At 49.0% G+C, this 24,262-nt stretch overlaps 1 protein-coding gene across 2 annotated transcripts; it reads left to right on the forward strand.

The window, feature by feature from the left end:
* Positions 1 to 1,659: 1,659 nt before the first annotated feature.
* LOC137324939 (pancreatic alpha-amylase-like) lies at positions 1,660 to 20,752 on the forward strand. Of its 2 annotated transcripts, XM_067989629.1 has the most exons (11): positions 1,660 to 1,717; positions 3,676 to 3,893; positions 5,560 to 5,706; positions 10,566 to 10,763; positions 12,206 to 12,436; positions 12,519 to 12,652; positions 15,803 to 15,925; positions 16,443 to 16,542; positions 17,205 to 17,326; positions 17,431 to 17,556; positions 20,527 to 20,752. In XM_067989629.1, the coding sequence occupies exons 2-11, from the start codon at positions 3,723 to 3,725 to the stop codon at positions 20,714 to 20,716; spliced, it is 1,542 nt and encodes a 513-aa protein (XP_067845730.1). In that variant the 5' UTR covers positions 1,660 to 1,717; positions 3,676 to 3,722; the 3' UTR covers positions 20,717 to 20,752. The 2 variants fall into 2 exon arrangements, with proteins under 2 accessions (XP_067845730.1, XP_067845729.1); XM_067989628.1 differs by lacking the exon at positions 1,660 to 1,717 and having other exon boundaries at positions 3,509 to 3,893.
* Positions 20,753 to 24,262: the final 3,510 nt, after the last annotated feature.

Here is a 24,262-nt window from a genome sequence, read left to right on the forward strand (position 1 = left end):
GGATAGGGTGGTGAAGAAGGCATTCGGCATGCTTGGTTTCATTGGTCAGAACATTGAATACAGGAGTTGGGATGTCTTGTTGAAGTTGTACAGGACATTAGTAAGGCCACACTTGGAGTACTGTGTACAGTTCTGGTCACCCTATTATAGAAAGGATATTATTAAACTAGAAAGAGTGCAAAAAAGATTTACTAGGATGCTACCGGGACTTGATGGCTTGACTTATAGGGAGAGGTCGGATAGACTGAGACTTTTTTCCCTGGAGAGTAGGAGGTTTAGGGGTGATCTTATAGAAGTCTATAAAATAATGAGGGGCATAGATAAGGTAGATAGTCAAAATCTTTTCCCAAAGGTAGGGGAGTCTATAACGAGGGGGCATAGATTTAAGGTGAGAGGGGAGAGATACAAAAGGGTCCAGAGGGGCAATTTTTTCACTCAAAGGGTGGTGAGTGTCTGGAACGAGCTGCCAGAGGCAGTAGTAGAGGCGGGTACAATTTTGTCTTTTAAAAAGCATTTGGACAGTTACATGGGTAAGATGGGTATAGAGGGATATGGGCCAAGTGCAGGCAATTGGGACTAGCTTAGTGGTATAAACTGGGCGACATGGACATGTTGGGCCGAAGGGCCTGTTTCCATGTTGTAACTTCTATGATTCTATGATTCTATCTTCTTGCAGCTTCTTTTAGTCTTCTAAACTTCAATACCACTTCCTCTAGACCTGTATCCAAATGATGATATAACACATTGAACAGAAGTGGTCCCAGAACTAAACCCAGAACTGGCCCACTTCCAGCCACTCTGAGAAACGGCCCTTAACTCCTACTCTCTGTTTTTTTCCCTTCTAACTAATTTTTAATCCAGTTTGCTATCCTCCCCCTAATTCCATTCTCCTTAATATTCTCCAATAATCTCCCATGCGGTACCTTCTCAAATTTCATGCTTAATTGAAGACTAACTTTTTCCTTACCTCAGATGCTAAGCTAACTGGCCTGTAACTGCTCAGATTGCTTGGATGAGTGCAGCTCCAACAACACTCAAGAAGCTCGACACCATCCAGGACAAAGCAGCCCGCTTGATTGGTACCCCATCCACCACCCTAAACATTCACTCCCTTCACCACCGGCACACTGTGGCTGCAGTGTGCACCATCCACAGGATGCACTGCAGCAACTCGCCAAGGCTTCTTCGACAGCACCTCCCAAACCCACAACCTCTACCACCTAGAGGGACAAGAGCAGCAGGCACATGGGAACAACACCACCTGCACGTTCCCCTCCAAGTCACACACCATCCCGACTTGGAAATATATCGCCGTTCCTTCATCGTCGCTGGGTCAAAATCCTGGAACTCCCTTCCTAACAGCACTGTGGGAGAACCGTCACCACACGGACTGCAGCGGTTCAAGAAGGCGGCTCACCACCACCTTCTCAAGGGGCAATTCGGGATGGGCAATAAATGCCGGCCTCGCCAGCGACGCCCACATCCCGTGAACGAATATAAAAAAAAATTTGCTCTGTTTCCATTTTTAAAAATGGTTATTAACATTAGCCACTCTCCAGTTCTCTGGCACACATCCATCTTTTCATCACTCCTAGAATTGGTCCCAATACAATGGATTGTCTGGGCAAATGAAGATTAAGAGGAGGCTTGATAGAGGTCTTTAAAATGGCCCACACACCACTACCCTCCCATTGGTGCAGCGGCGATCAGTAGTGAGGTGGGTCATCTATTGCTCCAATTAAAATAACTAATTCTACGATGAGTGAGAGGTGAAATCTCAGAGCTCTCACCGACCACATTCATCCTTCAGCTGAGAAGGTTAATGTTTTAAAAGAGGTACAGATTCACAAATCACTATAAGTAGCGAGGCAGGTTAATAAAGCCTTTTAGAAAAGCAAACCAAACACTGGGGTTCATTTCTAGAGGGATAGAATTGAAAAGCAGAGAGGTTATGTTAAAGTTGTATCGAACCTTGGTTAGACCACACTTGGAGCACTGTGCACAGTTCTGGTCTCCGTATTATAAAAAGGATATAGAGGCACTGGAGAAGGTGCAAAAAAGATTTACATGGATTCCTTTACCAAGGAAGTTGTGAATGGTTGTTTTTCAGACTGGAGGGAAGTATACAGTGGTGTTCCCCAGAGGTCTGTATTAGGACTATGGCTGATATATGTTAATGACCTGGGCTTGGGTATAGAGGGTATAATTTCAAAGTTTGCAGATGACACGACTCTCAGAAATGTAGTAAACAATGTGAAGGATAGTAACAGATTTCAGGAGAACATAGACAGACTGGTGAAATGGGCAGACACATGGCAGATGAAATTTAACACAGAGAAGTGTGAAGTGATGTATTTTGGTAGGAAGAATGAGGAGAGGCAATATAAACTAAAAGGTACAATTTTAAAGAGGGTGCAGGAACAGAGAGACCTGGGGGGTCATCTACAGAAATCTTTGATGATGGGAGGACAAGGTGAGAAGGCTGTTAAAAAAGCACCCGGGATCCTGGGCTTTATTAATAGAGACATAGAGGCAAGGAAGTTATGCTAAACCTTTATAAATCACTGGTTAGGCCTCAGCTGGAATATTGTGTTCAATTCTGGGCACCACAATTTAGGAAGGATGCCAAGGCCTTAGAGAAGGTGCAGAGGAGATTTACTAGAATGGGACCAGGGATGAGGGACTTCAGTTATGGGGAGAGACTGGAGAAGCTGGGATTGTTCTCCTTAGAGCAGAGATTGTTAAGGGGAGATTTAATAGAGGTGTTCAAAATCATGAAGGGTTTTGAAAGAGTAAATAAGGAGGAACTGTTTCCAGTGGCAGGAGGGTCGGTAACCAGAGGACACAGATTTAAGGAGATCGGCAAAAGAGCCAGAGGGGAGATGAGGAAACATTTTTTTTTATGCAGCGAGTTGTTCTGATCTGGAATGCGCTGCCTGAAAGGGCGGTGGAAGCAGATTCAATAATAACTTTCAAATGGGAATTGGATAAATACCTGAAGGTAAAAAAAACTACAGGGCTATGGGGAAAGAGCAGGGGGGTGGGATTAATTGGGTAGCTCTTTCAAAGAGCCGGCACAGGCACGATGGGCCAAAGATGTTTCCACTTGTGGGGGAGACCAAAACTAGGGGCCATAAATATGAGATAGCCACTAATAAATCCAATAGGGAATTCAGGAGAAACTTTTTTACCCAGAGAGTGGTGAGAATGTGGAACTCACCACCACAAGGAGTAGTTGAGGCGAATAGTACAGACGCATTTAAGGGGAAGCTAGATAAACACATGAGGGAGAAAGGAATAGAAGGATATGCTGATAGGGTGAGATGAAGTAGGGAGGGAGGAGGCTCGTGTGGAGCATAAACACCGGCATGGACCAGTCGGGGCCTGTTTATGTGCTGTAAAATTCTGTGTAAACAAAAGTGCAATTCTGGGAAAGGACCGACATTTGTTGGTCGAATTTTTGCACTTTGTTGATTAATCATTAATGCTCAGTAAAAGTAGACTGGGCAGCGATTCAAAGTAAACAGGTGTGGGACGGTCTTTATAATTGCCCAGCTGTGCCCTCCGTTTACGAGCGCTGTTTCTTTAGTTTATAATCGTTGGTATTTTTGTCACCTGCAAAGCTCTGATTACGTTTATTAATTACTTGTGCCAATATCTTTAAAAAAAAAACAGTATAAATTGCGGGCTTCTGAACCCAGCCTGCCAACGCTGAAGTGAACATGAATGTTGTGGCTCTGTTAGCATTTCTCTATGGAGGCTGCCTGGCGCAGTACAGCCCCCAAACCCTGCCCGGCCGGACGTCGATCGTTCACCTATTTGAATGGCGCTGGGTGGACGTCGCTGCCGAGTGCGAGCATTATTTGGCCGCCCACGGATTCGGGGGTGTTCAGGTAGGCGGCTTTTGTTGCCTGTTTTTGTTTCTCTCCTCTGTAAAATGGAGAGACTGGAGAAGCTGGGATTGTTCTCCTTAGAGCAGAGAAGGATAAGGGGAGATTTAATAGAGGTGTTCAAAATCATGAAGGGGTTTCGATAGAGTAGAGAGGGAGAAACTGTTTCCAGTGGCAGGAGGGCCGGTAACCAGAGGACACAGATTTAAGATAATTGGCAAAAGAACCAGAGGGGGAGATGAGAATGTTTTTTACGCAGCGAGTTGTTCTGATCTGGAACGCGCTGCCTGAAAGGGCGGTGGAAGCAGGTTCAATAATAACTTTCAAAAGGGAATTGGATAAATACTTGAAGGGAAAAAATTTGCAGGGCTATGGGGAAAGAGCAGGGGAGTGGGACTAATTGGATAGCTCTTTCAAAGAGCCAGCACAGGCACGATGGGCCGAATGGCCTCCTTCTGTGCTGTAAGATTCTCGAAGTCCCCCTTGTGTCACATGCCACTGTGTGACTGAGTGGATGACCAGGGGGTCCCTGTACTCACACTGTTACCATGAGGTAGTGGCCACCAGTAATTGGCTGTTGTTAACCCCGCATCTAATTGGTTTTTCAGTCCCTGTGACTCGCACGTCATTTTCATTCAGAAAAAAAATTGGGAATTCCCAATGGGAAGCCCCGTTGGGCCTGGTGTGAAATGATGGGGGGAGTGGGGGGAGGGGAGAAACGTCAGGTCCTTAGCAAACGGCACAGTGACCGGCAACAGCAGAAAGAACAACAATAAACCTTCCAGAACGAGCCGGAAATAGGCCTGAAACTGAGGCCACGTGATGATGCTGCGCCTCTTTAAGCGTTCGTCCATCTTTGCCTGGGTAACCTAGCAACCCTGTACATAAAACATCGAGGAGAAACGAGATGAGGCAGAAATGGCAGATAACAGGGCGTCCGACATCATTTTCAGGCGACTGTCGGGAAAAGGAATGGGAAATGACGGTGGGTAAATGGGGCGGGGCCAAAAGTGGGCGGAGTTTCAGTGTCGCAGAGCTCCGCCCAGTTTTCCTGCTCAGAAAACCCAGGGTCTGACATTGGGGCCCAGACTTGCTCCAGTTCCTTAACTATTCAGGACTCAATCACTTCTGGACATAAAAATTCACCCCAACATTGCATTTACCAGCATTCATATAGCGCCTTTAACGTAGTAAAACGTCCCGAGATGCTTCACACGAGCGATTAGCAAATAAAATTTGACACCGAGCCACATAAGGAGATATTAGGACAGGTGACCAAAAGCTTGGTCAAAGAGGTGGGTTTTAAGGAGCGTCTTAAAGGAGGAGAGAGAGGTAGAGAGGGGGAGAGGGTTAGGGAGTGAATTCCAGAGCTTGGGGCTCAGGCAGCTTAAGGCACGGCCGCCAATGGTGGGGCGATGAAAATCGGGGATGCGCAAGAGGCCAGAATTGGAGGAGCGCAGAGATCTCGGAGGGTTGTAGGGCTGGAGGAGGTTACAGAGAGAGGGAGGGATTTGAATACAATGTGCACTAATGTGCCGCAAGTGCTGGCCTTTGCTTCCTATCGTTAAATAAATGTATTTATGTTCAATCGGCAAAGAACGCGGGGGCGGAAAGCTTTAATTCACGGCTGATTCGATGCCGGTCCGCTCTGCTTGTGATTTTGTGACAGATCTCTCCACCAAATGAACACATCGTCCTCAATAACCCTTGGAGACCATGGTGGGAGAGGTACCAGCCAATCAGTTACAAGCTTTGTTCAAGGTCGGGCAACGAAGAGGAATTCCGAGACATGGTGACCAGATGCAACAATGTCGGGGTAAGTTGGCCAATGGACCCTTATTTTTCCAAGCAGCGTAACTCATGGTCCTGTCCCAGGAGACCAAACGTACACACAGCGGGGTGGATTATGAGTGCCCTCACCTGGCGTTAACAGGACTGGTAATGGCCTCAAAATGGGTTCAGAAGCCTGACCGCCCGGTTAACACCGGTGATGTGGCCGGCGCCATTTTGAAAGGGGCCTCCTGCCAGGACTCCAACGCACAGAAACAGGCCATTCTTTTTTTTAATTCGTTCTTGGGACGTGGGCGTCGCTGGCGAGGCCGGCATTTATTGCCCATCCCTAATTGCCCTCGAGAAGGTGGTGGTGAGCCGCCTTCTTGAACCGCTGCAGTCCGTGTGGTGACGGTTCTCCCACAGTGCTGTTAGGAAGGGAGTTCCAGGATTTTGACCCAGCGACAATGAAGGAACGGCGATATATTTCTAAGTCGGGATGGTGTGTGACTTGGAGGGGAACGTGCAGGTGGTGTTGTTCCCATGCGCCTGCTGCCCTTGTCCTTCTAGGTGGTAGAGGTCGTGGGTTTGGGAGGTGCTGTCGAAGAAGCCTTGGCGAGTTGCTGCAGTGCATCCTGTGGATGGTACACACTGCAGCCACAGTGTGCCGGTGGTGGAGGGAGTGAATGTTTAGGGTGGTGGATGGGGTGCCAATCAAGCGGGCTGCTTTGTCCTGATTCAGCCCAACACATCCACGCTGGTGTTTATGCTCCACACGAGCCTCCTCCCACCTCTCTTCATCTCACCCTATCAGCATATCCTTCTATTCCTTTCTCCCTCATGTGTTTATCCGGCTTCCCCTTAAATGCATCTATACTATTTGCCTGAACTACTTCTTGTGGGAGCGAGTTCCACATTCTCACCACTCTCTGGGTCAAGAAGATTCTCCTGAATTCCCTATTGGATTTATTAGTGACTATCTTATATTTACGACCCCGAGTTCTGGTCTCCCCCACAAGTGGAAATATCTTCTCTACGTCTACCCTGTCGAACCCCTTCATAATCTTAAAGACCTCTCTCAGGTCACCTCTCAGCCTGCTCTTTTCTAGGGAAAAGATCCCCAGCCTGTTTCAGGCGAACAGCCCCTTTTAATATGATGATCGGGGACCTAAGATGGAAATTGAACCCTGATAGGATCAGTCCCACGGGTGATAGAAGAGAAGGGGTCCTCTCTAAAGGTAAATGTTGAATTGTATTACTGCGCCTCGGAGGAGCAGGAGTCAGGAGGAGCTGCTGCCCTGGCCCTCCCCTCCCCTCCCCTCCCCCCCCCCCCAGGATCCCCCCCATCCACATCTTACCTTGCTGGCGGCCACCCCGATCCGATCTGGAACCCTCGATCCGGCGAGCTACACCGGGACTCCTGTTTGGCTCCCAACGCTCGTCTGCTGGATTGAAATGGAGGCCGGAGCCTCAAAATCCCGGGAGAGGGTGGGTGGGCCTGTTCACCCCCAGAACGGGCCCCCCACCGGACCCCAAAAGTCAAACTCGACCCCAATCTATTTTAACTTTATTTGTTCTCAGAATGTGGGCAACGCCGGCTGAGGCAGCACTTATTGTCCCTCGTTGCCCAGAGGACATTAAGAGTCAACCACCTCGTGTGAGACTGGAGTCACGTGTAGGCCCAGACTGGGTAGATTCCCTTCCCTGGAAGGCATCAATGATCCAGTTGGGTTTTTACAAGAATCCGACATAGAAACAAAGGAAACGGAGGAGGCCATTCAGCCCCTCGAGCCTGTCCCACCATTCTATCAGATCATGGCTGATCTGTATCTAAACCCCATTTACCCTCCTTTGCTCCGTATCCCTTGATAACCAACAAAAATCTATCGATTTCAGTCTTGAAAGCTCCAATCGACCCCCAGCATCCACAGCCTTTTGGGGGAGAGAGTTCCAGATTTCCACTCCCCTTTGTGTGAAGAAATGCTTCCTGACATCACCCCTGAACGGCCAAGCTCGAATTTTAAGATTATTCCCCCTTGTTCTGGGCTGCCCCCATCCAAAGGAAATAGTAGCTTCACATCTATGCTATCAAATCCTTTTAACATTTTAAATACCTCGATCAGATCACCCCGCAATCTCCTAAACTCGAAGGAATATAAGCCCAGTCCATGCAACCTGTCCTTATAATTTAACCCTTTAATCCCCGGTATCATTCTGGTGAATCTGTGCTGCACCCCCTCCAGGGCCAATATATCCTTCCTGAGGTGCGGTGCCCAGAACTGAACCCAGTCTCCAGATGGGGTCGAACCTGAACTTTTATGGTTACTGTTTCTCCAAGTCCCAACCCCGCAGATCTATTGAATTGAACTTCAAAAGTTGCTACAATCGGATTTGAACTCACAATCTGTGGGTTGCTAGTCCAATAACATAAGCACTACACTTGATTCACAGTGTCATTTACAGTAAAGTCACTCTCCCTCCCTGCCCCAAAATCTTATCGACTGGATCAAACTCAAACGCATGTTTAGCCGTGGTTCAGCGGTACCACTCCCACCTCTGAGTCAGGAGATTGAGCACTCCAGGGACTTGAGCACAAAGTCCAGGCTGACACTCCACTGCAGTACTGAGGGAGTGCTGCACTGTCGGAGGGTCAGTACTGAGGGAGTGCTGCACTGTCGGAGGGTCAGTACTGAGGGAGTGCTGCACTGTCGGAGGGTCAGTACTGAGGGAGTGCTGCACTGTCGGAGGGTCAGTACTGAGGGAGTGCTGCACTGTCGGAGGGACAGTACTGAGGGAATGCTGCACTGTCGGAGGGTCAGTACTGAGGGAGTGCTGCACTGTTGGAGGGTCAGTACTGAGGAAGTGCTGCACAGTCACACAGGTTAAATTATCCACTTTGGAAGGAAAAACAGAAAGGCAGAGTATTATTTAAATAGTGATAGATTGGGGAATGTTGATGTACAAAGGGACCTGGGTGTCCTTGTACACCAGTCACTGAAAGCGAGTATTCAGGTGCAGCAAGCAGTTTGGAAGGCAAATGGTATGTTGGCCTTCATTGCAAGAGGATTTGAGTACAGGAGCAGGGATGTCTTACTGCAGTTATACAGGGCCTTGGTGAGACCACACCTGGAGTATTGTGTGCAGTTTTGGTCTCCTAACCTAAGAAAGGATATACTTGCCATAGAGGGAGTGCAGCGAAGGTTCACCAGACTGACTCCTGGGATGGCAGGACTGTCGTATGAGGAGAGATTGGGTCGACTCTGCCTGTATTCACTCGAGTTTAGAAGAATGAGAGGGGATCTCATTGAAACATATAAAATTCTGACAGGGCTCGACAGACTGGATGCAGGGAGGATGTTTCCCCTGGCTGGGGGGAACGAGGGGTCACAGTCTCAGGATACGGGGTAGGACATTTAGGACTGAGATGAGGAGAAATTTCTTCACTCAAAGGGTGGTGAACCTGTGGAATTCTCTACGACAGGAAGCTGTGGAGATCAAGTCACTGAATATATTTAAGAAGGAGATAGGTAGATTTCTAGACACAAAAGGCATCAAGGGGTATGGGGAGAGAGCGGGAATATGGTATTGAGATAGAGGATCAGCCATGATCATATTGATTGGTGGAGCAGGCTCGAAGGGCTGAATGGCCTACTCCTGCTCCTATTTTCTATGTTTCTATGTACTGAGGGCGTGCTGCACTGTCGGAGGGTCAGTACTGAGGGAATGCTGCACTGTCGGAGCGTCAGTACTGAGGGAGTGCTGCACTGTCGGAGGGTCAGTACTGAGGGAGTGCTGCACTGTCGGAGGGTCAGTACTGAGGGAGTGCTGCACTGTCGGAGGGTCAGTACTGAGGGAGTGCTGCACTGTCGGAGGGTCAGTACTGAGGGAGTGCTGCACTGTCGGAGTGTCAGTACTGAGGGAGTGCTGCACTGTCGGAGGGTCAGTACTGAGGGAGTGCAGCACTGTCGGAGGGTCAGTACTGAGGGAGTGCAGCACTGTCGGAGGGTCAGTACTGAGGGAGTGCAGCACTGTCGGAGGGTCAGTACCGAGGAAGTGCTGCATTGTCGGAGGGTCAGTACCGAGGGAGTGCTGCACTGTCGGAGGGTCAGTACCGAGGGAATGCTGCACTGTGGGAGGGTCAGTTCTGAGGGAGTGCTGCACTGTCGGAGGGTCAGTACTGAGGGAGTGCCGCACTGTCGGAGGGTCAGTACTGAGGGAGTGCCGCACTGTCGGAGGGTCAGTACTGAGGGAGTGCCGCACTGTCGGAGGGTCAGTACTGAGGTAGTGCCGCACTGTCGGAGGGTCAGTACTGAGGGAGTGCCGCACTGTCGGAGGGTCAGTACTGAGGGAGTGCCGCACTGTCGGAGGGTCAGTACTGAGGGAGTGCTGCACTGTCGGAGGGTCAGTACTGAGGGAGTGCCGCACTGTCGGAGGGTCAGTACTGAGGGAGTGCCGCACTGTCGGAGGGTCAGTACTGAGGGAGTGCCGCACTGTCGGAGGGTCAGTACTGAGGGAGTGCCGCACTGTCAGAGGGTCAGTACTGAGGGAGCGTCGCACTGTCGGAGGTGCCCGTCTTTCAGATGTGACGTTAAACCAAACTGTCTGCTTTCTCAGGTTAAAGATCCCACGCCATTATTTCCAAGAAGAGCAGGGGTGTTCTCCCCGGTGTCCTGAGCCATATTTGCCTCTCAATCAACATCACTAAAACAGACTATCCTATCATTTATCACATTGCTGTTTGTGGGATCTTGCTGTGCGCAAATTGGCTGCCGGGTTTCCTAAATCACAACAGTGACTGCACTTCAAAAAAAAGTCCTTCATTGGCCGTAAAGCGATTTGGGTCTTCCTGAGATTGTGAAAGGCGCTGTAGAAATGCAAGTTCGTTCTTTCTTTTAACCCTTTCAGGTGCGAATCTATGCAGATGTTGTGATTAACCACATGTGTGGAGCTTCAGGCGGCTCCGGGACACATTCAGCCTGTAGAACGTACTTCAATGCGGGAGCCGAGGACTTTCCCGCTGTCCCGTACTCTTCCTGGGATTTTAACGATGGCAGGTGCAAAACCAAGAGTGGCAATATCGAAAACTACAATGACATCAATCAAGTAAGGAGCCCCTCTCCATTTAACTCAACCTCTTCTGTTCGTGGATTCACTCACCTTACTGCACGCACACATTCAGGGTGCTTTTCTTTGTGTGTTCAGACTCCCATTTGTCTTCTGTCACCGCACTGCATCACATGAGGTCGGGACAGGAACATTGGTGGCAACAACAACAAAAAACTCGCCTTTATGTAGCCCCTTTAACGGAGTAAAACGGCCCAAGGCGCTTCACAGGAGCGTCATTAAACAAAATTTGACACCGAGCCACATAAGGAGATATTAGGACATGGTGACCAAAAGCTTGGTCAAAGAGGTGGGTTTTAAGGAGCGTCTTAAAGGAGGAGAGAGAGGGGGAGAGGTGGAGAGGTTTAGGGAGGGAATTCCAGAGCTCGGGGCCTGGGCAGCTGAAGGCATGGCCGCCAATGGTGGAGTGATTAAAATCGGGGATGGACAAGAGGCCAGAATTGGAGGAGCGCAGAGATCTCGGAGGGTTGTCGGGCTGGAGGGAGTTACAGAGATAGGGAGGGGCGAGGCCATGGAGGGATTTGAACACAAGGATGAGAATTTTAAAATCGAGGCGTTCCCGGACCGGGGGCCATTGTAGGTCAGCGAGCGCAGGGGTGATGGGAGAACGGGACTTGGTGCGAGTTAGGAGACGGGCAGCAGAGTTTTGGATGAGCTCAAGTTTACAGAGGGTGGAAGATGGGAAGCCGGCCAGGAGAGCATTGGAATAGTCAAGTCTAGAGGTAACAATAGCATGGATGAGGGTTTCAGCAGCAGATGATCTGAGGGAGTGGCGGAGACGGGTAATGTTACAGAGGTGGAAGTAGGTGGTCTTGGTGATGCAGCAAATATGTTGTCAGAAGCTCATCTCAGAGTCAAATAGGACGCCAAGGTTGTAAACAGTCTGGTTCAGTCTCAGACAGTGGTCAGGGAGAGGGATGGAGTCGGTGGCTCAGGGAATGGAGTTTGAGGCGGGGACTGAAGACAATGGCTTCGGTCTTCCCAGTATTTAGTAGGAAGAAATTTGTGCTCATCCAGTACTCGCCCCTCCCTATCTCTGTAACCTCCTCCAGCCCTACAAACCTCCCAGATCTCTGCGTTCCTCCATTTCCGGCCTCTTGCGCATCCCCGATTTCCATCGCTCCACCATTGTCATCCGTGCCTTCAGCTGCCTGGGCCCTAAGCTCTGGAATTCCCTCCCTAAACCTCTCTGCCTCTCTCTCCTCCTTTAAGATGCTCCTTAAAACCTACCTCTTTGACCAAGCTTTTGGTCACCTGTCCCAGTATCTCCTCATGTGAGTGCTCAGTGTCAATCTTTGTCCGATTACGCTCCTGTGATACGCCTTGGGATGTTTTTACTACGTTAAAGGGCGCGATATAAATGCAAGTTCTTTCTTTCTTTGAATGGCTGTGAGAATTGAACTGGCCGTTTGTTTCGACAGGTCCGAGACTGCAGGCTCGTGAGCCTCCTGGACCTTGCGTTGGAGAAGGAGTACGTGCAGGGCAAGATTGCAGGGTACCTGAACAAGCTCATTGATGCCGGAGTGGCTGGGTTTCGAGTGGACGCCTCCAAACACATGTGGCCCGGTGACATGGAAGCGATCTTCAGTCAGCTGAAAAGCCTCGACACTCGCTGGTTCAGCAATGGCACCAAGCCTTTCATTTACCAAGAGGTGAGTTGACCCGGCTCGAGCAAGCTCTCCCGTCTGAGTCACCGGCGTCACTCCGGGTCTCTGAATTTTTCTGATCTTGTAGGTGATTGATCTCGGAGGAGAGGCCATCAAATCAGCACAGTATTTTGGGATTGGACGTGTCACTGAATTCAAATACAGCGCCAAGCTGGGCACGGTGGTTCGCAAGTGGAGCGGAGAGAAGATGGCATATTTAAGGTAGGGGCAGATCCCAGCTGCAGGTACCTCTTAACATGCTGCCGCAGATTTGACAAAGCCCCGTCAAGTCTGTTCTGAGGAAGGGAGTGTGAAAAGAGTGAAAGACAGAACTTGCATTGATATAGCACCTTTAACAACCTCAGGACGTCCCAAAACAATTTACAGCCAATGAAGTACTTTTGAAGTGTAGTCATTGTTGTCATGTAGAAAACGCGGCAGCCAATTTGCGCACAGCAAGATCCCACAAACAGCAATGTGATAATGACCAGATAATCTGTTTATTAGTGATGTTGGTTGAGGGATAAATATTGGCCAGGACACCGGGGAGAACTGCCCTGCTCTTCTTCCAATAGTGGCCGTGGGATCTTTTACGTCCACCCGAGAGGGCAGATGGGGGACTTGGTTTAACGTCTCATCCGAAAGATGGAACCTCCGACAGTGCAGCACTCCCTCAGTACTGTCCCTCCGAGGGTGCAGCACTCCCTCAGTACTGTCCCTCCGACGGTGCAGCACTCCCTCAGTACTGCCCCTCCGACAGTGCAGCACTCCCTCAGTACTGCCCCTCCGTCAGTGCAGCACTCCCTCAGTACTGCCCCTCCGACAGTGCAGCACTCCCTCAGTACTGACCCTCCGACAGTGCAGCACTCCCTCAGTACTGACCCTCCGACAGTGCAGCACTCCCTCAGTACTGACCGTCCGACAGTGCAGCACTCCCTCTTTAACCTGTCTTTTCTCTTTACGGATCCTTGCTGTGTATTTCCAGCATTTTTCATTTCTATTTTTGATTTCACATCTAAAAAAATGACCACTGTGCTCAGCTTGGTCACCTCAGGGTGAGAAGGTCATGGGTTCAACTCCCACTCCAGAGACTTGAGCTTTTAATCTCGGCTGACAATCCCAGTGCAGTACTGAGGGAGTACTGCACTGTCGGAGGGACAGTACTGAGGGAGTGCTGCACTGGCGGAGGGTCAGTACTGAGGGACTGCTGCACTGGTGGAGGGTCAGTACTGAGGGAGTGCTGCACTGGCGGAGGGTCAGTACTGAGGGAGTGCTGCACTGTCGGAGGGACAGTACTGAGGGAGTGCTGCACTGGCGGAGGGTCAGTACTGAGGGACTGCTGCACTGGTGGAGGGTCAGTACTGAGGGAGTGCTGCACTGGCGGAGGGTCAGTACTGAGGGAGTGCTGCACTGTCGGAGGGTCAGTACTGAGGGAGTGCAGCACTGGCGGAGGGACAGTACTGAGGGAGTGCTGCACTGGCGGAGGGTCAGTACTGAGGGACTGCTGCACTGGTGGAGGGTCAGTACTGAGGGAGTGCTGCACTGGCGGAGGGTCAGTACTGAGGGAGTGCTGCACTGTCGGAGGGTCAGTACTGAGGGAGTGCAGCACTGGCGGAGGGTCAGTACTGAGGGAGTGCAGCACTGGCGGAGGGTCAGTACTGAGGGAGTGCTGCACTGTCGGAGGGTCAGTACTGAGGGAGTGCAGCACTGGCGGAGGGTCAGTACTGAGGGAGTGCAGCACTGTCGGAGGGTCAGTACTGAGGGAGTGCTGCACTGGCGGAGGGTCAGTAATGAGGGACTGCTGCACTGGCGGAGGGTCAGTACTGAGGGAGTGCTGCACTGGCGGAGGGTCAGTACTGAGGGAGTGCTGCACTGTCGGAGGGTCAGTACTGAGGGAGTGCTGCACTGGCGGAGGGTCAGTACTGAGGGAGTGCTGCACTGGCGGAGGGTCAGTACTGAGGGACTGCTGCACTGGTGGAGGGTCAGTACTGAGGGAGTGCTGCACTGGCGGAGGGTCAGTACTGAGGGAGTGCTGCACTGTCGGAGGGTCAGTACTGAGGGAGTGCAGCACTGGCGGAGGGTCAGTACTGAGGGAGTGCTGCACTGTCGGAGGGTCAGTACTGAGGGAGTGCAGCACTGTCGGAGGGTCAGTACTGAGGGAGTGCTGCACTGGCGGAGGGTCAGTAATGAGGGACTGCTGCACTGGCGGAGGGTCAGTACTGAGGGAGTGCTGCACTGGCGGAGGGTCAGTACTGAGGGAGTGCAGCACTGTCGGAGGGTCAGTACTGAGGGAGTGCTGCACTGGCGGAGGGTCAGTACTGAGGGAGTGCTGCAATGTTAAAAGTGTTGTCTTTCGGATGAGACATAAAACCAAGACCCTGAGGGCCTGACTGTTCTGGTGGATGCATAATATCCCGTTGCCCTCTTGTTCTGTATTGTCCCGCAGCTGAGCAGGGATTTTTCTTCGGGTGTCCTGGCGATCACCAAAACAGATCAATTGATGCTCCATTCATTTGCTTCCTTGGATCCTGCTGTACGCAAACTGATTGTTGTGTTTGCCTACAGAAGAACAGTGAGTGCACTTTAAAAAATACTTCATTGGGCGTGAGGCACTTTGGGACATCCTGAGGATGTGTCAGGATCTACATCAGTGCGAGTTCCTTTTTACTGTTGAGTACAGGCCAACATTCTTACCTCAAACCACATCACTAAAATAACATTACCCGGTCATTCATTTCATGACTGTTTTGGGGATCTCACTGTGCGCGCAAAATGGCTGCTCTGCTCACCTGCATAACGACAATGACCGTCCTTCAAAGGTCATTAATTGGTCAGGAAGCGCTTTGGGACATTTCGGAGAGACCGATGAGGTCCTGTGTTAGCCGTGGCTTCAGTGGGTAGCTCTCTCGCCTCTTAGTCAGAAGGTCGTGGGTTCATAATCCCACCCCAGAGACTTGACCCACGATCCAGGCTGACACTCCCAGTGCAGCACTGAGGGGGAGGGGCCGTCGCTCGGATGAGACGTTAAACCGAGGGCCCCGTCTGCCTTCTTGGGTGGATGTAAAAGACCCCTTGGCACTATTTCGAAGAAGAGCAGGGAGATTTCTCTTGGCTAATATTTATCCCACAACCAACATCATTAAAACAGATTATCTGATCATTATCACATTGCTGTTTGTGGGATCTTGCTGTGCGCAAATTGGCTGCCGCGTTTCCTGCATCACAACAGTGACCACACTTCAAAAAAGTACTTCATTGGCTGTAAAGCGCTTTGGGACGGTGTGAAAGGTGTGAGGGAAATGCAGGTTTTTCTTTCTCTCAACACAAGTATTTCTTTCTGTCCGTGATCACAGTTTTCTACTCTCTCTGCAGGAACTGGGGAGAGGGCTGGGCCTTCATGCCCTCTGACCGAGCGCTGGTGTTTGTGGATAACCACGACAACCAACGAGGACACGGGGCTGGAGGAGCTTCCATTCTCACGTTCTGGGACTCCAGGTACGGCCAATGCGCCAGCACTCCGCACGGGGCCAAACAGGGAAAGATGTCCTCTTTGCACAGAATGCAAGTTACATAGAACTTACAGTGCAGAAACAGGCCATTCGGCCCCACTGGTCTATACTGGTGTTTACGCTCCACACGAGCCTCTTCCCACCCCTACTTCATCTCACCCGATCAGCATATCCTTCGAATCCTTTCTCCCTCATGTGTTTATCCGGCTTCCCCTTAAATGCATCCACACTATTCACCTCAGCTACTCCTTGTGGGAGCGAGTTCCACATTCTCACCACTCTCTGGGTAAAGGACTTTCTCCTGCATTTCCTATTGGATTTATTAGTGACTCTCTTATATTGATGGCCCCTAGTTTCGGTCTCCCTCACATATGGAAATATCTTCTCTACGTCTCCCCTGTCAAACCCTTGCATAATCTTAAAGCCACAAAAAGCCCCAGCCCGCTCAGTCTTTCCTGATAGTTGCACCCTCTCAGTTCTGGTGTCATTGCGACTTTCCGCAGGCTCTACAAAGTGGCAGTCGCGTTCATGCTGGCTCACCCTTACGGCCTGACCCGCGTGATGTCCAGCTTCCGCTGGAATCGTTATTTCGTGAACGGAAAGGTAGGTCTAACTTCACGGTGCATTTCTGCCACATTAACAGCTTGTAAATCTACCAGCAATGAGTGAGCTGCTACCGGCACTGATTCGTTGAACATCTTTTGGTCAGAAAGCATTGGGCCTGTTCTACATAGAATTACATAAATAGAATGAACTGCACAGAAACAGGGCAGCAGGCACATGGGAACAACACCACCTGCACGCTCCCCTCCAAGTCACACACCATCCCGACTTGGAAATATATCGGCCGTTCCTTCATCGTCGCTGGGTCAAAATCCTGGAGCTCCCGACCGAACAGCACTGTGGGAGAACCTTCACCACACGGACTGCAGCGGTTCAAGAAGGCGGCTCACCACCACCTTCTCAAGGGGCAACTAGGGATGGGCAATAAATGCCGGCCTCGCCAGCGACGCCCACATCCCATGAACGAATAATAAAAAAAAAACTTGAAAATGAAACATATTTGCAGGGCTACGGGGAAAGAGCAGGGGGAGTGGGACTGATTGGATAGCTCTTTCAAAGAGCCGGCACAGGCAAGATGGGCCGAATGGCCTCCTTCTGTGCTGTAAGATTCTATGCGGTCTTTCTTGCAATTTCAGATAGATCCTCGTTTGCTGTGAACATCAAAGAGTTTTCACTGCCTGTCCCCCTCTCTTTCCCAAAAGGACCTGAATGACTGGATGGGACCACCGAGCTACAGTAACGGGTCCACCAAGGCAGTGACCCTCAACCCCGACACGACCTGCGGAAACGGCTGGGTCTGTGAGCACCGGTGGCGGCAGATCAGGTGAGCCGTTCGTCCTCCGTCCTCATTACGTTTTAACAAGCTGGCCTGGCTTCACAACAACGCTGGCGGCAAAGACGTGGTGGTAAACTGTGCTGTGTCTGCAGGAACATGGTCATCTTTCGCAACGTGGTGGATGGGCAGCCCTTTGGGAACTGGTGGGACAATGGAAGCAATCAGATCGCATTTGGCCGTGGAACTACAGGCTTTATCGCGATCAACAATGATGACTGGTGAGTAATACTGTACAGGGGAAGTACAAGGGCGTAATTAAGTAGGAACTGAATACTCAATAATACAGCAATAATGCTCACTAATACAGCACTAACACCCAATGATACGGCAGTAATCCTCACTAATATAGTAGTAATATAGCAGTAACACAGTGATATAGCAGTTAAACACGGTAATATAGCAGTAACACACCATAAGCTAACAATGATACTCAGTAATATAGTAATAATACAGTAATATAGCAATAACACACAGTAATATAGCAGTAACACTCAAGTAGTAATACAGTAATATAGCAATAATACTCAGTAATATAGCAGTAATACTCAGTGATACAGCAGTACTCGGTAATACGGCAGTAACACAGAGCAATATAGCAGTAACGCAGTAATATAGCAGTAACACACAATGATAGAGCAGTTAAACACAGTAATGTAGCAGTGAACACTGTGGAAACAGTAATACTCAGTAATATAGTAATAATTCTCAGTAATGTAGCAATAACAGTAATACAGCAGTAACACACAGTAATATAGCAGTAACAGTCATTGTAATACAGTAACTTAGCAGTAATACTCAGTAATATAGTAGCAATACTCAGTAATACAGCAGTAATTCTCAGTGATATAGCAGTACTCAGTAATATGGCAGCAACACACAGTAATGTAGCAGGAACACACAGTAATGTAGCAGGAATACTCAGTAATATAGTGGTAACAGTAACATAGCGATAATACAGAGTAATATAGTGGTAACACTTTAATATTGCAGTAACAAATAGTAATATAGCAGCAACACTGTAATATGGCAATAACACAGTAATATAGCAGTAACACGCAGTAATATAGCAGTTAAACATGGTAATATAGCAGTAATACACCTTCAGGTAACAGTAATTCTCAATAATATAGTAATAATACTCAGTAATATAGCAGCAATACTCAGTAATGTAGCAGTAATACACAGTAACATGGTGGTTACTTATAATAACATAGCAGTGCCAGTGAAGCCCACATCCCATGAATGAATAAAAAAAAATGTAATGCACAGTAATATAGTGATAGCAGTAGCACACGGTAATATAGCAATAACGCACAGTAATATAGCAATAACATACGGTAATATAGCAATGACACACGGTTAGATAGCAATAACACACGGTGTTGTAGCAGTAACACACTGTAATATAGAGGTAGCACGGTAATGTTGTGGTAATACACAGTGATATAGCAGTAATACACAGTAATGTAGCAGTAACACAGTAATACACAGTAACATGGTGGTTACATACAATAATGTAGTAGCAATATAGTGATAGCAGTAGCACACAGTAATATAGCAGTAATACACAGTAATATAGCAGCAACACGGTAATATAGCAATAACACACGGTAATATAGCAATAACATAGCAGTAACACACAGTAATATAGAGGTAACACAGTAATATTGTGGTAATACTCAGTTATATAGCAGTGACACACAGTAATATAGTAGTAATACTCAGTAATATAGCGGTGACACACAGTAATATAGTAGTAATACTCAGTAATATAGTGGTAACACTTTAATATAGCAGTATCAAACAGTAATATAGTGGGAGCCCAATAATATAGCAATAACACAGTAATATAGCAGTAACACACAGTGATATAGCAGTTAAATGCAGTAATATAGCAGTAACACACCATAAGCTAACAGTAATACTCAGTAATATAGTAATAATACAGTAATATAGCAATAACACAGTAACATAGCAGTAACACTCAAGTAGTAATACAGTAATATAGCAATAATACTCAGTAATATAGCAGTGATACAGCAGTACTCAGTAATATGGCAGTAACACAGAGCAATATAGCAGTAATGCAGTAATATAGCAGTAACACACGGTGATATAGCAGTTAAACACAGTAATATAGAAATGGCACACTGTAAGGCAACAGTAATACTCAGTAATATAGTAATAATACTCAGTACTATAGCAACAACACACAGTATTATAGCAGTAACACTCATAGTAATACAGTAACATAGCAGTAATAGTTGGTAATATAGTAGCAATACTCATAATACAGCAATAATACTCAGTGATATAGCAGTACTCAGTGACATGGCAGGAACACACATTAATGTAGCAGGAACACACAGTGATGTAGCAGGAACACACAGTAATATAGTGATAACTAACATAGCGATAATACAGAGTAATATAGTGGTAACGCTTTAATATAGCAGTAACACTGTAATATGGCAATAACACAGTAATATAGCAGTAACACACAGTGATATAGCAGCAATACTTAGTAGTATACCAGTAACACACAGTGATATTGCAGTTAAACACAGTAATATAGCAGTAACACACTGTAAGGTAACAGTAATACTCAGTAATATAGTAATAATACTCAGTAATATAGCAATAACACACAGTAATACAGCAATAACACTCAAGTAGTAATACAGTAGCCACTCAGCAATATAGCAGTAACACAGAGTAATATAGCAGTAATACAGAGTAATATAGCAGTAACAGTAACATAGTGATAATTCACAGTAATATAGTGGTAACACTTTAATATAGCAGTAACACTGTAATATGGCAATAACACAGTAATGTAGCAGTTAAACACAGTAAAAAAGCAGTAACACACCTTAAGGCAACAGTAATTCTCAATAAGATAGTAATAATAGTCAGTAATATAGCAGCAATACTCAGTAATATAGTAGTACTACAGTAATATAGCAATAATACTCAGTAATATAGTAGTAATTCTCAGTATTACAGCAGTAATACTCTGTAATATAGCAGTACTCAGTAATATAGCAGTAACGCAGAGTAATATAGCAGTAACACACACTAGGCTAATGGTAAACTGTAAGCTGTACAGTAGTGTCTGCTCTGTTTTGTATCCCGAGGATGACCGTACTCTGGAAGTGGTCTGTAATTTGGTTTCCCTTCCAATGTAGGAACATGGATGTCACTTTACAGACCGGACTCCCAGCTGGGACGTACTGCGATGTTATCTCGGGACAGAGAGAAGGCGATCGGTGCACAGGGCTGAGGGTCATTGTCGCTGCAGACGGTCGGGCATCGTTCCAAATCAGTAACACTGCCGAGGATCCCATGCTGGCCATTCATGTTGATGCTAAACTGTAACCAACCGTCTCCTAATAAAACCACGGTGAAGGCAAATCTGTGTCTTCTATTTTCTGATCAAAACCCAATTAGGGATAGATTATAACTGAATAATTGCTCAAATAACAACAACAACTTGCATTTGTATAGCGCCTTTAACATAGTAAAACGGCCCAAGGCCCTTCACAGGAGCGTAAATCAGACAAAATTTGACACCGAGCCACATTAAGAGATATTAGGACAGGTGACCAAGAGCTTGGTCAAAGAAGTAGGTTTTAAGGAGGAGAGAGAGGTGGAGAAGATTAGTGAGAGGATTCCAGAGCTTAGGCCCTTGGACGCTGAAGGCACGGCCGCCAATGGTGGAGCGAAGAAAACTGGGCCAGAACAAATTATTTATCAATTTTTCCTTAAATGTAGAAAATATTATCTTCTTTTATAGCACTTTTTCTCCTACTACCTGTGTGGCATTAATATATAATTCAGACGCCAATGGCATTTTAACACACAGGGACTCATTCAGCACCCAGCTCTCGCGAACCGACCCGGCTCTCCGGGGGGAAGTAGTGGAGGTTAGGAGAAGGGGGAGATTGGGTATTGGAGGAGGGGGAGATTGGGTATTGGAGAAGGGGGAGATTGGGTATTGGAGGAGGGGGGAGATTGGGTATTGGAGGAGGGGGGAGATTGGGTATTGGAGGAAGGGGAGATTGGGTATTGGAGGAGGGGGAGATTGGGTATTGGAGGAGGGGGAGATTGGGTATTGGAGGAGGGGGGAGATTGGGTATTGGAGGAGGGGGGAGATTGGGTATTGGAGGAGGGGGGAGATTGGGTATTGGAGGAGGGGGGAGATTGGGTATTGGAGGAGGGGGAGATTGGGTATTGGAGAAGGGGGAGATTGGGTATTGGAGGAGGGGGGAGATTGGGTATTGGAGGAGGGGGGAGATTGGGTATTGGAGGAGGGGAGATTGGGTATTGGAGGAGGGGGGAGATTGGGTATTGGAGGAGGGGGGAGATTGGGTATTGGAGGAGGGGGGAGATTGGGTATTGGAGGAAGGGGAGATTGGGTATTGGAGGAGGGGGAGATTGGGTATTGGAGGAGGGGGAGATTGGGTATTGGAGGAGGGGGAGATTGGGTATTGGAGGAGGGGGAGATTGGTATTGGAGGAGGGGGGAGATTGGGTATTGGAGGAGGGGGGGAGATTGGGTATTGGAGGAGGGGGGAGATTGGGTATTGGAGGAGGGGGAGATTGGGTATTGGAGGAAGGGGAGATTGGGTATTGGAGGAGGGGAGATTGGGTATTGGAGGAGGGGGAGATTGGGTATTGGAGGAGGGGGAGATTGGGTATTGGAGGAGGGGGAGATTGGGTATTGGAGGAGGGGGAGATTGGGTATTGGAGGAGGGGGAGATTGGGTATTGGAGGAGGGGGAGATTGGGTATTGGAGGAGGGGGAGATTGGGTATTGGAGGAGGGGGAGATTGGGTATTGGAGGAGGGGGAGATTGGGTATTGGAGGAGGGGGAGATTGGGTATTGGAGGAGGGGGAGATTGGGTATTGGAGGAGGGGGAGATTGGGTATTGGAGGAGGGGAGATTGGGTATTGGAGGAGGGGGGAGATTGGGTATTGGAGGAGGGGGGAGATTGGGTATTGGAGGAGGGGGAGATTGGTATTGGAGGAGGGGAGATTGAGTATTGGAGGAGGGGGGAGATTGGGTATTGGAGGAGGGGGAGATTGGGTATTGGAGGAGGGGGGAGATTGGGTATTGGAGGAAGGGGAGATTGGGTATTGGAGGAGGGGGAGATTGGGTATTGGAGGAGGGGGGAGATTGGGGTATTGGAGAGGGGGAGATTGGGTATTGGAGGAGGGGGAGATTGGGTATTGGAGGAAGGGGAGATTGGGTATTCGAGGAGGGGGAGATTGGGTATTGGAGGAGGGGGGAGATTGGGTATTGAGGAGGGGGGAGATTGGGTATTGGAGGAAGGGGAGATTGGGTATTGGAGGAGGGGGAGATTGGGTATTGGAGGAGGGGGAGATTGGGTATTGGAGGAGGGGAGATTGGGTATTGGAGAAGGGGGAGATTGGGTATTGGAGGAGGGGGAGATTGGGTATTGGAGGAGGGGGAGATTGGAGGTATTGGAGGAGGGGGGAGATTGGGTATTGGAGGAGGGGGAGATTGGGTATTGGAGGAGGGGGAGATTGGAGGTATTGGAGGAGGGGGAGATTGGGTATTGGAGAGAGGGGTGAGATTGGGTATTGGAGGAGGGGGAGATTGGGTATTGGAGGAGGGGGAGATTGGAGGTATTGGAGGAGGGGGGAGATTGGGTATTGGAGGAGGGGGAGATTGGGTATTGGAGGAGGGGGAGATTGGAGGTATTGGAGGAGGGGGGAGATTGGGTATTGGAGGAGGGGGAGATTGGGTATTGGAGGAGGGGGAGATTGGAGGTATTGGAGGAGGGGGAGATTGGGGTATTGGAGGAGGGGGAGATTGGGTATTGGAGGAGGGGGAGATTGGGTATTGGAGGAGGGGGGAGATTGGGTATTGGAGGAGGGGGAGATTGGGTATTGGAGGAGGGGGAGATTGGGTATTGGAGGAGGGGGGAGATTGAGGTATTGGAGGAGGGGGGAGATTGGGTATTGGAGGAGGGGGAGATTGGGTATTGGAGGAGGGGGGAGATTGGGTATTGGAGGAGGGGGAGATTGGGTATTGGAGGAGGGGGGAGATTGGGTATTGGAGGAGGGGGGAGATTGGGTATTGGAGGAGGGGGAGATTGGGTATTGGAGGAGGGGGAGATTGGGTATTGGAGGAGAGGTTGGGGGGAGATTGGGTATTGGAGGAGGGGGAGATTGGGTATTGGAGGAGGGGGAGATTGGGTATTGGAGGAGGGGGAGATTGGGTATTGGAGGAGGGGGAGATTGGGTATTGGAGGAGGGGGAGATTGGGTATTGGAGGAGGGGGAGATTGGGGTATTGGAGGAGGGGGAGATTGGGTATTGGAGGAGGGGGGAGATTGGGTATTGGAGGAGGGGGAGATTGGGTATTGGAGGAGGGGGAGATTGGGTATTGGAGGAGGGGAGATTGGGTATATGGAGGAGGGGGGAGATTGGGTATTGGAGGAGGGGGAGATTGGGTATTGGAGGAGGGGGGAGATTGGGTATTGGAGGAGGGGGAGATTGGGTATTGGAGGAGGGGGAGATTGGGTTATTGGAGGAGGGGGAGATTGGGTATTGGAGGAGGGGGAGATTGGGTATTGGAGGAGGGGGGAGATTGGGTATTGGAGGAGGGGGAGATTGGGTATTGGAGGAAGGGGGAGATTGGGTATTGGAGGAAGGGGAGATTGGGTATTGGAGGAAGGGGGAGATTGGGTATTGGAGGAGGGTGGAGATTGGGTATTGAGGAGGGGGGAGATTGGGTATTGGAGGAGGGGGAGATTGGGAGGGGAGATTGGAGGAGGAGGGGGGAGATTGGGTATTGGAGGAGGGGGAGAATTGGGTATTGGAGGAGGGGGATCTTGGTTTTGGGGGAGGGGGATATTGGGTTTTGGGGGAGGGGGAGATTGGGTTTTGGGGAGGGGA

The sequence above is a fragment of the Heptranchias perlo genome, chromosome 9 (genome assembly GCF_035084215.1).
Source record: "Heptranchias perlo isolate sHepPer1 chromosome 9, sHepPer1.hap1, whole genome shotgun sequence".
Classification (NCBI taxonomy): Eukaryota; Metazoa; Chordata; class Chondrichthyes; order Hexanchiformes; family Hexanchidae; genus Heptranchias; species Heptranchias perlo.